Consider the following 15,698-nt stretch of genomic DNA (forward strand, 5'->3'; position numbering starts at 1 on the left):
TACTAACCATTGGTTACTACAATCTTTAGCTATCTACCTAACAATTCCTATTATTTAATAAAAATCAGATGACAGCAATATTCTGGTAATCAAACTGGTAGTGGACATTTGAGGAGAAAATTTCTGCTTTTCAGTTTGGTCTTTTATCATTTGTAATTTGTTGCATTTATTTTTTATAAGCAGATTTTTATAATAGACCATCCAAAATACCCATTAATTAACGACATCAAATATTTAAAGCAAATGCTTAGACACAAGCAGCATCCAAAGCAATAAACAGGCTGCCAGCCTGGTTGAGGGCCAATGTCTATGTTATTCCTTTCCACCAACCCTCACTATGTCCTCACTAGCTTCTTGATGGATTCAAACATTTCTGAAATGTTTCATGAGTTCCAACAGATGTTGTGACATTCTAAGGAGTATATGATCCAGTACTGTCAAGTCAATACTCTAATTTAGTCAAATCAGTTAAAAAAAAAATCTCAGGGGGAACATTACATTGAACTTGCTGGCCAAGTTGATGAACCAGTTCAGCGGTCTAGTTACTTCAACTGCTCATATAGTCAGGTCTTAAAGCTCACTAAGAAAGTAGGGTTTTTTTTAAAAAAGTACTGTTGATATATGATATACCAGAAAGCATACTATTATTTTTTCCATCTTGTGTCTAATTAATGAGATATATAATCATTATATTTGAACTCACTGAAAATTGGATAGCATCCACCAGAGAGTAAATAATAATTCAGTTTGTTCTAGGGTCCCCATGTCATAGCTGCCATTAAAAACAAACAAACACAAAACTGCTTTTCCTAAGTATATATTTTTTTCTAAAATATTGCAGTAGTGTGATTATTAAGTGTTTATGTGACCTGTTATTAATGATTTTTCCGTAAACTTTTGTGATTTTGGTTTACAAAATATTTCATGTCAACAGAAATAATGACTCAGACAACAGCTTCCATGCCTTCCTACACCAAAAGTAAAATTAATACACAAAGTACAAGGACAACATTTATGAAACTGAAGTGTCATTTTGTCAGTATAATGGTGTATACTCTTACTTTTTCCTATGATTGTTAAAGTTCTTAGATCATTTTGGATTAGCAATTACATTCTCGAGCAAGGAATCTATTTATTTTTACTCTTGGATTTTATAGGCAAAGAGCTACTAGGTGCTGAAAAGTTATGTACACTTTTATTTGTTTGAACCAGATTCACAGAAACAATGAGTTTTAGGCAGGGTACTTTTATTTTTTTTTATTGTTTTTTGGGGGTACTTTTATTAATAAAGGTTAAATAATGTATAAACCACCAACACTGAAATGAATTAAGTAACTATGAAAACAAATCATAAAGTAGCATTAAAATTAGTATCTAATGTCTTTATTCTCATTTTTATTTGTTAGCCCCTTAAATATAACTCTTCTACAACATCACAGTCTTGGCAGTCTGTGACGCTATTTCTTTACTGACTTCCTGTCCTGCAGGCTTCTTTCCAGAAGTGATACTTATACCTGCTAACACTCAAGTGTCCTTTCATCGAATAAAGAAAATAGTAATTTTGGGCTTCCCTGGTGGCGCAGTGGTTGAGAATCCGCTTGCCGATGCAGGGGACACGGGTTCGTGCCCCGGTCTGGGAAGATCCCACATACCGCGGAGCAGCTGGGCCCGTGAGCCATGGCCACTGAGCCTGCGCATCCGGAGCCTGTGCTCCGCAACGGGAGAGGCCACAACAGTGAGAGGCCCGCGTACCACAAAAAAAAAGAAAATAGTAATTTCTTAACTCTTTAACTGAAAAAGCATGTGTTGAAGATTCTCTAAATTGGAACTGTTTTCTGCTCTCTTTTAATAATAAATTCCTAGCTTTATAAATTTGATAACCTTACCAACTCTGAGGCTCATTTATTTATTTAACAAATCTTTAAGTGCAAGCAGTGTGCAAGTACTGTGTTTGGATGTGAACAAAATTAACAGGCTCCTTGCTTTCACAGGGCGTGATAGTTTGGTGGAAGAGATTGGTTTTAATCAAATTACACAATTTAACATGCATTTTTAAAATACAATGAATGCAATTAAAAAGAACTACAAGGTATTACAATATGTTTAGGAGACCTGAGAAGTCTTTACTGGAAAAGTGATGTTAGAGCTATGATCTGAAGTATGAATAGGTGTTACCAAAGCTACTGGATGGGGAGGAAAGGGCATCTCTGGCAAAGGAAACAATACATACAGAGGCCCTTGTGTGGGAAGGTACATAGACACAAAGATTGGTCTAGTCTGTTGAAACCATAGAGAACTTTCTATTTCCCACAAGCTGTGGATCTATTGACTTATTGGCTATTTCAGTTAATGCATAGGAGAGCTTCTTAGTTGTTAATATAAGTATGAATTTCTTATACTCATATTCTATATGAGGGTCATCTTCATACTATTTATTACTTCTCAAAAAATCTGCTAAGAACAACATGGGTATTTCTCAGTATTAGATGATCTTTATTCAGTATCTGTAGTAAACCTCCATGATGAGTAACTATATGATTTTAGTAGACCCCTGGCTACTGGTCATTAGACAATAACCTAACCCTCAATGCAACTGAAAGACCCCAGGTGGTGGCAATGATTCTGAGTGGTAGTAAAACAAAAATGTATATAGAGGGCTCCAAACTTTCACTTTATATTCTAATGGTTTTAAATTGCTTCCAGATGAGCTGGAAGCATACCTGCCTGCTAGGTAAATAACAACAACTACAATAACAATAGGAAAACAAACACAGTACTGCTGTGAATTTGGAGGAATCGCAATAGACGAGTGATGTGCCTCTCTAATTACTTTCAGAGAGAAGGGTTGCAAGTAAATTACTGTAAAACATCAACCTAATTTTGGGTGAGTAACTTCTACCATTTAACTGGTCCATAGTTAAGGGGACAATCCGTGCATTTATCAGGCTACATCTGGTAACTAGCTTATCTTGGAGCATTCAACTGAAGTAGATGATCATGCCAGAAAATCAGAGAGCTGCATACCAAGACAGAATTTTCTTATTCCTTTGGTTCCATTATCATGTCACAAATAAGTGGGACCCAGTTTGGGCTCAGGTATCCCAGAATTCTGAGCCAACCTTGGAGGTTAATCAAGTTGGACTTGCTTGAGGGCTGATTTGTAGGGACCAACCAAGTCAGAAAGAAGTATTTGAGGGAGAAATTGGGGAAAATAAACCCCAAAATGTAGTTTCTCTAAAGACCAGGGAACAAGCACTTAAGGCATCCAAATCAAAATAGGGTAACCAAATGAGAACAAGGGTCTGAACACTGAACAGAGGAGATGGAGTCTAGAGGAAATCTCCAAACTGGAGAACGCAGCTACGCTTAGCAGAGCACACACAGCATTCAGCACTAAAGGGAAAGTACTGGTATGAAGGCTAATTGGGGCTCCAAAGCTGATGGACTTTCAATGAAATGCCTTTTGACATCAGGCCATCAGTACGTAGTTTCAAACACATTCATAATTATTTAATACTTTATATAGTGTAGGAAAGTTGTTGAAAACTTACACACCATTTCACAAGTATCCTTTTTACAAGATTCATGGGGAAATAGTCCTTTTAATTCTCAGAGTTAACACCAATGCATTCTCCCAAACAAGTAATTATTTTTTAAACTTACTGGTACTGTGAATCTTGAACAGATAGTGTTTCCTTCCTTAGATTTGCTGATAGGAAGCTCAGAGCCAAATCTGTGATTCACTTCTACCAGTTCCTCAGGAATCAATGGCATGCATTTTCCCTTCCCTATTTCATACTATTTTCACACACTTATACTTTCTTCTATTTGACATCCTCAGTTTACCTTGTAGTAGTAAGTTGTTTTGTGACACAATCATTTGCTTTTGCGGGAAGAGATAAAAGTCAGATATAAATAAAATATGTTAACCTAAATAAATGGAAAATATTAGATTTTTTTATAAAAGGAGAAAATATATCTTTTGCTTATTATAAAAGCAACATATACTCATTTTAAAAGAAATCAGAGAAAAGAACATAAAACAAAATATCAAAGACCTCTCTTAACCATCCTTTCTTCTCATATCTATAACAATTAGTGCTTTTTTCCTCCTGGGGAGAACATATGTATATGTGTATGTATAGGTCAAGTTCCCAAGCATGAAATTACTAGGTCAAAGGTATGCACATTTAAAATTTTGCTACATGTTATTTGATTACCCACCAAGGTTTTCCTAATTTACACTCTCCACTAACGTATATTAGAAAGTGCCTACCTCTCCACGCCTTCTCCAATTCTTTGGAATTATTCATCTTTTTCCGAAATAGATGAAAAATACAATAGCATTGATATTTTAATTTTTGTCTGTTCACAAGATAGAGAATCTTTTCAAATGTATACTGTCATTAATCTTTCTTCCTTTTTGAATTGCCTCCTTATGTATTTTGTCTATTTTTAATCTTAAGTTTTAAATATTTTTATTATTGATTTTAAGTGTTTTTAATGGTGTGAGGTAAGGATCTTTTTTATTTCAACAAACTAATAACACCATATTCTAAATAATTTATCCCGTTTTCACTGAATTGGAATGCTGCCCTTACTAAATCCTAAATTTTCACATATACATAGGTCTCATGTTTGACCCTTTATTCAGTTCTGTTGCTTTATTCCTAAATTAATATCACACTGTTTGAATTAAAAGATTATATGATATGTTCCAATATCTTATAGGAAAAACATCTTTTAATTTTTTTCAAAATGTTTTTTACTAGTTTTACACATACTTTAAGTCAATTACTTCTCTAAAATCCCACTGGGGCTATGTCATTTGAAATAAGCCTGTGATTTTATCTTTCTGAAGTATTGCATTTTTTAAAAATCCCATTTCAAATGGATTCCTTTCAGTCATTCCAGTGAGACTATTACTCCATTGGTATGTTATGTTCTTACAGTTGTTTCCTTAGTGAATTAGCTAATGACTTAGTTCACTTTAGAGCACAGTGCCTTAAATTTTGTCGGACATGAGAATTTGATGAATGCTCTCCCCAAAATGTGTACCTACCCCCAAATGTAATAGATCCTCTAGAACCAAAGAACCCAAAGTTAACAATTCACTCTGTAAAGGAATCTCTCTAAATAAAAACGGAGACATTATTACACCAGAGTTATTTTCATTCTGATGTTGTTTTCTTACAAGTTGCATTCTCTCTCTTCATGATTATTATAAGTTCTGCCTTCACAGTCTTAGTCAAATGATGGGCTGCTTCTCATCCAATACCAACCCATATATATCTCACAGTATGATGAAAAGATCACCGGACTAAGAGTTTTAAGGCTCAAGTCTGATTTCTGTCTTTAAATAAGTACATGTGTCTATTTCTGTGAGAATCGACATTCCCTTTGATCACCTATAAAATGAGCAAAATATCACCAGCTCTGTTTACCTCATAGAGATTATTAAGGAAATCAAATGTAACCTCTCTGAGAGAGCACAGACTGAAAAGGCAAGGTTTCATTATTATTAGCTCCCCATTTAAAACCTCAGCATTTGTCGAGGACCTATATAAACCATACTCTGTGAAAGATCCTGATGTAGTTAATGGGTGAGACAGAAATAAAACTGCAATTGGTAGCTGCTAGAGTATAGGTATATGCAAAAATGCAATGTGAAAGCCCAGGAGAGAAAAAGATTCTTGTTTGTAGGAATATCCTCACAAGTTTTAATGTACAAATTAAGTTTGAAAAGTTTCGTGAGTTTTTTCAAACTTTTCAAACTTAATTTGTAATAAGGAGGAGGTGGTGTAGGGCATAGGGAAAGCAGTTGAGAAGCAAGAAACAGCTTCAGAAAGAAAGAAGTGTAAAAAGGCATAGAGAGCTCAGCACATGGCAAGAAGCTGAGTGTGGTGATTTTACAGGGCTTACAGAAGACGATGAATAACAAGACTTTTGGGAGAAAGAGACTGGGCTAACACTTTGAAAAGTCAGACTAGGATATTGAGATTTTAGTCTTGCAGGCAAAAAGAAATCATACAAGGATTTCAGACAAGGGGATGAGATTGGGTGGCCTGGAGTGTAAAATAGATTACAGTCAGGAGAGATTCCATCTGGAGACTACTTAGGAGGCTATTTCAACTGTTTAGGGGACAGATGATGAAGGTTTGAACCAGGGAAATGACAATGGAAAATACAAGAGATATTTCTGAGGTAGAATCAAAAGATTTGGTTGTCTCTGAAATCCAGGAGTTAAGGGAGAGGAAGAGCCTAAGGTTACCACTGGCTTCAGACAACTGGATGAACGGTGATAACACACACTGAAACAGATCAATAAATGTAAATGCTTATATAGATGATAAAACATACCTTATTTCTTATTTAATTTCCCAAGTGGTTTGCTAAGGTGGTGACGGTGGTATGTGAGTATATGGGGTCAAATCAATTTAGCTGATGAATTTTAAAAAATAATGTGAAATGCCCTCTTCTCTGGGAAAATTTAGATTTCCTATTTTTAAATGTAGAAAAATGTTCCTCAGGGTAAAATTAACCACAACATCTTTTGAAATATAATAGAGTGCTATTTGGTATAATCCCTTAGCAACATTCCTGCTATGAGCCAGGACTAACAGAAATCAAGTTATAGACTCACATATTGTATATTTTTAAACTTGTAGATGGATAATAAGCTGTAAGAGGGACATAATTATACCAATGTTAGATTTGAGGCCTTTGAATAACTACCAAAAGTTGCTAACGGGTTTAGTCTTTTTCCATTATTATTCTATATGATGTTTAAGAACTCTTCTCAAGATACTTTTCCAAAACCACATTCGAGTTTGGAGATAGAAATTAGTGACCAATTCATCACTGTATGTACGTGTTTGTGTGTGTGTGTATGAATGTATCCAAGTTGGAAAGTGAAAGAATATTTTGTTTTCTGAAGTGGTCTTTCTTGCAAATATTTGAAGATTCCATTTATTCACAAATGATTTTTAAGAGTAATTTTCAAACTTTTGATTTCAGGCTATATAGCCTGGAGATGGGGACAGTCACTGTTAAAACATAGCCACAATGAGAAATGTAAAGTAATTGTCAGGAGATATGGGAGATATAAATTGTTGTTCTCATTCTGCCAGCAAACTATTCTGTAAAGTAATTTAACCCCACAGGACACATGTTTCTTCAAGTGTAAAAGCTGGGCAGTGGTAGGCCAGGTTAGTTTAAATTTAAGTCCTTCCCCATCTTGACATTCCATAGTTTTAGAGAAATGTATCTTGTGGATATTGCAGGTTATATATTTCCCTATCACTGCTCCATAAGTGGGCAACTGAACCAAGATGGTCCAATCAGAATGAGAGAAGGGCTTATGTATACTCCATGCTTGGCAGACAGGTTCTTACCTCTCTTTCCCTTCTACCTGTTCTCTCTCATCACTCCCCCCTCCACTTGGAAGGTATGCAATTTCAGAATAAAAGATGTAATGGATTCATGATATTTTTCTTCTGATGCACCAAAGTCTCAGAACACACAGAAATGTTGAAATTAGTGCTTTAAAAAAAAATAAATTATAAAAAAAGGCTAACACTGTTTTGGCAATATGTAGGAAATGTGAATTTTGCCTTACTTTTTTGTTTAAATAACAAAATATTTAAATAATATCCTTAATGCCTTTACATATTAAAATTTAAAGATGCAACTTTGTGTCAGTTATCCAATATGTTTTCAGAAGATACTGTTTCCTAAAATCCAGAGTCTTAGACACACTGATATAGAGTTTAAATGATCAAGTTTTCAATCAGTTATGTTGATAATGTGAAATCAAATTTTGCATCATGAACTCAGATTACCATGACACCGCTTAATGAAGAAAAAAATACACTGCAAAACTTTGACAAAAATTAATAAAACATATTGATTGATTGAGAAATATCCTTTATAACTGAGTAGAAAAGTAAAAACCTGAATTTTTTTAGTATTTAAATATTACAATAGAATTAATTTTTCCTTTCATTTAAAATATTACGTTAATACATTTTAAAACCTAATCTCAAACAAGTCTTTTATAATATGCATGAGATTTATGAGCACAATTATAGTTCTTAGCTACTTTCCTTCTAAAATACCTAAATTAAATATTACTTTTTGATATTTACATCTCTGTCACCTAGAATATTTTTATAATGTCCAAGGGTCACCTATGGTATTTGAATTTCTAAACTTAATTATTTTTTCAATTTATTAAATGAAAAAAAAAAAATTCACCCATTTCTCCCACCCCAACCCCCGCCCCCATCAAACAACCACAAATCTGTTCTTTGTATCTGTGAGCTTGTTTTTTGTTTCAGTTTTAGTCTTTATTTTTCTAGATTCCACATATAAGAGAGATAATTTGGTATTTGCCTTTCTCTCTCTGACTTATTTCACTTAGCATAATGCCCTCAAAGTCCACCCAGGTTATCAAATGGCAAGATTCCATTCTTTTTTTATGGCTGAATAATATTCCTTTGTCTATATATACCACAATTTCTTTATGCATTCATCCATCCATGTACACTTAGACTGTTTCTATATCTTGGTTATTATAAATTATACTGCAACAAACATAGGAGTGTATATACATTTTCAAATTAGAGTTTTCCTTTCATTGGATAAATACCCAGGAGTGGAACTGCTGGATCATATGGTAGTTCTATTTTTAATTTTTTGAGGAACCTCCATATTGTTTTCCACAGTGGCTGCACCAATTTACTTTCCCACCAACGGTGTAGGAGGGTTCCCTTTTCTCCACACCCTCACCGACACTTGTTATTTTCTTGTCTTTGTGATAATGGCCTAACAGGTGTGATGTGGTAATTCATTGTGGCTTTGAGTTGCGTTCTTCTGATGATTAATGATGTAGAGCATTAATTTGTTACTGAGAACATAAAGCTCCTGTAGATTTAGAAAAGCATGTTACCGATAAGGAAACTATTTTGTTGTGTAAAAAGAAATCAAATAAATAATTAAATCATTTATCAGTTTAAACAGCTGTTACATTTTGAGGAACTATAGCTTAAAATGATTAACTTGATATATATATATATATTAAAGAGTGTAAATTTTTTTAATATTTAATTTGGTTCTCTTGGTAACATAAAGACTCATTCCTCTGGTAATTTTATTATTTCAGATTATTTCTACATTAGGATTAAAAAAACGAATCTACCTTGTTAGATACGATTTAATAAAAAAATTATTTAACGTACCTACATTTTGCCATGGAATCAAAAGAACAGATCATGAAATGTCTGAGGATTGCCTCCTTCCTGTTTATACAAATTTCTTCATTAAACCAAGTATATACCTCTTTCCCAGTGCTTTTTGCACTCTAATTCTCAAAATTTCAGTCAAGATGGTAATATCTGGAAATGCTGCTATACATGCTAAAAATAACCTTTTAAAAGACATATTTTTCTTGATAACCTGTAGGGAATCATTCATCCATCCATCCATGAGGCTTTTCAGAGACATTAACTTGACAGAGAATTTTAGCCTTCCATTTGAATGATGGCACACTCAGGCATGTGCCATATACACACAAACTCTTTGCATGTCTCACATGTTTGTTTCATTTTAGAAGATCACTGAAAACAACCTGAAAAGTTCTGATTATATTTAATTATCTGATTCTTTGATAATTCACTGTTTCATATTTATTATTATATTATATGCATTATATGAAGTGAACAAATACACTCGTTTGCCTCTCCTGTAATCATTAACAACACCAGTGTCATGGCCAGGATTGCAAAAGTTAAAAATAAGTGTTAAAATCTCTCACTACTTCCATAGCCTATGCTGTCAATTTTTTTAAAAGTGGATTTAAACCATATCTTATTTTTGGTCCATTTGGACTTTATGAACTGTAGTATCAATCAATATAAACTTCATGTTCCATTTTATATATTTCTTGATTCTGTCAACACACCCAGGTTCTGCACACATTTATTTTAGCAGCACACATCACCTTTGTTGAGTCAGGAGATTTGGGGTCTAGTCTTAGCTCTGACACTCACAGTCCATGTGTTACTGAACAAGTCACTCACATCCTCTAGGTCTCAGTGTTCTTATCTATAAAGTGGACACAGTGCCATTTCATCTCAGTGTTGTTAATAGGTTCAAATAATTAATGTGATTTTGCGGATAATTTTAAAGCATTGCTACTATTCTCTTTAAAGTATGCAAGTAATATCCATGCCCCCTTGAAAAATACATTTATTTGTAAAAGCAACTCTATTAAGGAAATCTTGACATGCAATGTTCGAGTGTTTAGAAAATACATAAGTGATGTAAAGATCCTTAAATAGAATGACAATGGTTTATCAGATGAGCCACAGTGGAAGCTATGTGTAAATATTATACATCTTAGTTTTCTGTAAACCATTCAAGTAGCAAATTTCAAATAGAACAATTAATCAGTGTAGAGAGCACAGCAAAAAATAAATTCAAATCAGCGATGCAATACCTCTATTCCAATTAGCTCATTTTTCCCCCTCCACCCTCTCAGACATATTCTATTTTATTTTTAAAAAGGAGGTAAGAGACTCTACAAAGTCAATCAACCCACAGAGTAAACTAGAACTCTTATTCTTATTTAATGTTTACTAAGGGCTCAGTCTCACAAAACTTTTCTGTTCGTAGGTCAAATATACAAAGTGCCATGCTTGCCTATATTCCACTTTTGGGGACCCACATACATACTGTTCAGCCCAAGTGGAGGACACCCACCTGTTCAAACAAAGGGTAAAACTGCGTGTGGGTTTTAGCAGTGTGGGCTATAAAAATGAAACTTGCATATTAATTTTATGAATATCTGCAAATCACAGCAATCTTCAGAGTTTAAATTGATCTGAATTGATATTAACTACAATTCTCACTCTTCATATCTAACAGGTACAGTGACATCACCAGGAGCAATGTCCAATACCTGGGGGTGTGAGGAAGGGAAAGGGTGTGAGAAGCATGTGTGCACATCGGTGTTGGGATGTTCTATTGGACTGGATTCCATTTGAGCATAGTATATACAACATAAAGAGAGAGGGAAGAAAAGGGAAGGCCAGGAGGGAGGGAGGGAAGGAAGGAAGATGTGTGTGTGTGTGTGAGAGAGAGAGAGAAACTCAGAAAAACACATTTGAACACTATTAAGATTTTCTGATAAATCCAACCTACTGTCTATTAGACTTGGACAAACAATCCCAGCCCCAGGTTTTCCTGTTTCCACACCCAGCCTCCATTTACAATTTACAATTACCCATGATCCAGATATGTGACTTGGACTTGTAGTCCATCAATGTCTGCCCAAGTCTAAGATTAGTGATGACAGCCCTACTTTGCCATTAGGCGTGCCAAGGATCTGCAGCTCCTGAAACATTTGTGTGTGCTCGCGTCCGTGCGGGGGAGGGGATTCGTGGCTTGGAGGGCCTGGAACAGGGTAAAAAGGAGCTGTTTCTGGGTTGCCAGGAGAGGAACCGATTGCCGGCCCAACTTCCACCACCATGCCTGAGTCGAGAATCTGGAGCTGACTGCTCAGAGCAGCGGTAGTTGGTTCTTACACTAGTCATTTTCTTGGAGTTGGAGCGGTCGGCATCTACTGGTATTAAAACTCCGGGTGAAATGCCACTTCCCTGCCCCGCCTTCCGGAGCAATTTACGTTAAGGGGAAAATCACTGTAATCAAATCTCGACGCCTTGCCTTCTGCTAAAACGAGGTGCTGCCTTCCTGGGATTTTGCAGGGACGACTCGATACACAAATGCTTGCACGCACCACACACCGACACAGTGTAACTCCCACAGCATCCTCGCTCCCTCCCTCCTTCCATCCCTCCCTCCTTCCCTCTCGTAAGGACTGCTGAACGTTTTGCTCCAAACTCTCCAGGTCACCCACGTGTTTGTTCTCCCCTTTCGCTGTTCAATTTACTTCCCGACTTGACAAAGAGAAACTAGAGTTGTTCTCGGGCTTTTAGCCACAATTCTGGGACCAAGCTTTCTCACCCATTCCCCCACCCCCTGCCCCAATCAGAACTGCCCCGCCAACCCCTCTTACTCTGGGGATTGCAGACAGACTACTGGGTGTTTCCCTGGCTCAAACCCCCCGCCTCCCTTCCTTCACCTTTCCTCCTCTTCCCCCCGGAGAAAAGGGAATTCACCAGCTTAGTCTCACTCTCCAGGGTGGGATAGAAGTGGGTGGGGGGAGGGAGCGGTGGGTGGTAGATACGACTGGGAACCTCTCCCTCTCTCATACACTCACACGCACACTCAACATTTACGCCGTACTTTGGGGGTCTCTTACACACACCTGAATCGTAACCTTTCCAGCAAGGACAGACACGCCCCTGCTCGCCCTCCCGCAATCCCCAGAATAGAATTTGGCCCTGGGTCCGGGAAAGCCAGTGACCAACTGACCACAGAGGAGATTCTGAACCCCGGGGAGGTGGTCCCTTGCCTGAGGAGGGGAGGGGGCGCTCGCCACTCACCGCCTGAGTCCCTGGAACGACGAGGGCCACGACATCCTGGATTTCTTCAGGCCGGGCCGGTGGCCGGTCTCCACGGCGTAGGAGGTGCGGTCCATGGCGCGGCAGTACAGGTAGCGCTCGGTGTCCGAGTAGCCGCGGTGCCGGACGCGGCCCGTGGCCCCGCTCGAGGCGTAACGGCCGCGAGCGGCCCCGGGCGGCGGCGGGGGCGGGGGCAGGGGGGCCGGCGGCGGCTGCAGGGGGCACGGGGGCTGGGGCGAGGGCGGCGGCGGCGGGGGCAGGTGGTGATGGGGGTGCAGGAGGCGGAACTGGGGCTGCCGGGGCGGGTACTGGTGGTGCTGCTCTTGCCTCCAGAGGTGCTTGGGGGCTTTGAGCGCGGCCCCGCCGGCGCCGTCGCTGCCCTCGCCGCCGCCCGCCCTGGCCGGCAGGCTGCTGCCCTCTGCCTCCATCCTGGCTCGCGGCTCCGCGCCCTGCTGCCCAGCCCGGTTCGCCGCGCTGGCCCGAGCGCCTCCCCGATGCCGCCGCCGCCGCCGCCGCCGCCGCCGCTTCTGGAGCCGAGCAGAGGCTGGGCTCAGCTTCCCACCTGAAGCCACCAGAGTCTTGAGACGACCGAAAGGGGGCTCTGCCAGCGGGAGGAGGGGTCACGAAACGCGACAGGGCGCCCTCCACAGTGGTTTGGGCAGAGACACGCTCCTGGGCTCCCCGAGTCACCCAGACTAAGGAGCGCGGTGCGCGGCTTCCCCAGCGGTCTGTGCCTCCTTCCTCGCTTTCTTCTTGCCTGCCTTCCTCTGGGCGCCGGCGGCGAGAGCAGGAATTGTTAGCAGCTGGAGCTGCAGCAGCAGCGGCACGAGTAGCCGCCTCCTTGGTCCAGGGCCCCCGAACCCCGATCCCGGAGCTGCTGAAAAGTTGGACAGCTCCTGAGTGCTGAGCCCGAGCTGTGACTTTCTCCAAAACCACCCCAGGCAGTCAGGAGTCAGACCTGTCCTCCCGATCCTTCCCGTGCCGCCGCCTCCCTCCCCCGACAGCCCCTACTGCCCCTGAGGTTTCCTCTTCACCTCCGCTTGCCTCAATCCTCTTGGAGAAATGGAGTCTAGTGGAGTCTGGCTGATTCTCAGAGCTTGTTGACCAAGAGCCCCATGCTGGAGCTTCCAGAGAGGAGGGATGTGACCTGGCAAAGTTGCCCAGAATGGTGTGTGTGCACGCCGCTGAAAAACTGGATCTAGGTGAAGGTCCAATGTTAGGGTTAGTTCAGTCTCTGTCCCTGACCTAGGATTAAGTATTGTGTGGATCATAGCAGGGAGAATTCCCAATGTTTCCTCTTGAAGACCTTCCTCCAACTGGTAGCTTGTATTGCTGTTGCTTCTGTGATTAAGATCTCCAGCAGTGGTCCTAGTTGGAAATCAAGGCGAGCCTGTTGCCATGGCTGAGCTAGCTGACCACAGTTAAGGTTGGGGTATCTTTTCCATTACAAACCTCTGGTTATCGTCAGTGCTTTCCACCATCAGCGCCTGCCTGCAATTTTGCCTTTCTGCCACTTCCAACAGAACACAGCTCTCGTACCAAAGCATTTTTAAACATATCGTATCATTATTATTCCACAGAAATTAGATTCATATTCGACACGAAAATCCAAACTCAATTTTTATTTGTCTTCCTTTAATTTGTATTTTCCTGCCATGTTGAATACTTTGGAGAAGCCAAGAGAATTTCAGAGCAATATATACTTTTTCCTGTACCTTTTTTATATTGCCACATTCCTTAAAGATCATATGTCATTTACTCACTGTTAAAATAATCCTAGAATTAGATTTTGTGGGAGTTACTACAGAACCATCCATTATTTGAAATATAAATATATTTAGGGCTCACAATAGCTTGTTGGCAGCATAATTATTCCATTCTCTGCACACAATCTTCACATAATTGAGTATGTACATTTTATGCATATCATATAATGAATACTAAAGTACCAGAATCAGGAACCAACTCACAGATTCTCCAGAGTGCTGAAAATCCAGTGTTCTCCATACAGTGAATGATCAGTGTAAACACCATTTGGGAAATCACATCAATGAAAATAAATGCTCACTTGGCTTGTTAGTAAGAACAGTCTATAAAATGTCCAAGTGTCCCCTTCTCTAAGTGGGAGGATTAAATTAAATCATTTGCAAAAAGACCCTTGGCATGTCTTTATGGGCTTTTTTTCTTGCTTTTTATGGTCGGAAATGTCCCTTCCTCCAACATTTCAGTATTGGCACTCTGCCATACGTGCCCCATGCACAAAACCTGAGAAAGGCTATGTCTTGAGAGAAACAGGGCGGTCTCCCAAGTACCACTTCCCTCCATATATGACTGAAAACATACTTGACTGAGGCACTCTCTCTCCCCTTTACAGACACAAGTGTGACTAACAGCAGTGGACAAAGCATTTTCCATGCCTAGGAAGGCATTGAGCTGGTATCTTTCCAAACACGAAAGGAGAGAAAAGGAAGTGTTATGGAGTATAAACTGTTTATTTTCTTTTAATTCATTGCATTATTAACATTTGGAACCATTTCAGAGAAGTGTACAAGTTTCTTCTTTCCCCTGAAATGCTTGCCACCTTGCTCCTCAATATAACTATGACAAAATATCTCTATCCATAATTCTTATTTTCACTCCTCAAATACTACTAGTACAAGCAGTTTATGATCTTCTTTCTGGAATAAACAGAATAATTCAAATCTAACCCGCTTCTCTAACACTGTCAGTTTTCAACTTCCTTTTAATTTGTGAACTCTTCTTCTATTCTCCATTTATTTAAAAAAATAATCCCTTTATTTTATTATATAATTACAAGTCGAGTATATTTTATGTATAAAAAATCATTTAAATACTACCTTCTAACATGTTCCCAACTTTGAGAGTTTTCAATTTCTCTTATAATAATTTTCTCTTATAATTATTGATAGTAGTAGTTTATTGTGTGACTTTTGAGGGAAGACATCTTGGATTCCAGTCTACCACTTCCTATCCATGTGCCCTTAGCTAAATTACGAACCCTCCATTTCTCTTAAATGCAAGTAGTACTACTATTACCTGCTTCCCAGAGTCTGCTGATTATTTAGTGAAATACTACTTAGCACAATACATTATATACAATAAATGTTTAATAAAAGCTAGCAATTTTCATTATTCCTGCCAGACTTGGAAGAA

The 15,698-nt window shown here is 38.9% G+C and overlaps 1 protein-coding gene across 5 annotated transcripts in view; it reads right to left on the reverse strand.

Moving 5' to 3' along the window:
- PDE4D (phosphodiesterase 4D) overlaps positions 1–15,698 on the reverse strand; it is a 1,495,323-nt gene that overhangs the window by 869,883 nt on the left and 609,742 nt on the right. The window contains exon 1 of one of the 5 annotated variants that reach the window (XM_067031000.1): positions 12,507–12,967. The exons of the other annotated variants lie outside the window; for them this stretch is intronic. Within the exon in view, the coding sequence (XP_066887101.1) occupies positions 12,507–12,952 (446 nt within the window). The 5' untranslated portion in view covers positions 12,953–12,967. Of the gene's footprint in view, positions 1–12,506; positions 12,968–15,698 lie in introns of those variants that run through there. 5 annotated transcript variants of the gene reach the window in all.

Source organism: Kogia breviceps, chromosome 4, assembly GCF_026419965.1.
Source record: "Kogia breviceps isolate mKogBre1 chromosome 4, mKogBre1 haplotype 1, whole genome shotgun sequence".
Taxonomy (NCBI): domain Eukaryota; kingdom Metazoa; phylum Chordata; class Mammalia; order Artiodactyla; family Physeteridae; genus Kogia; species Kogia breviceps.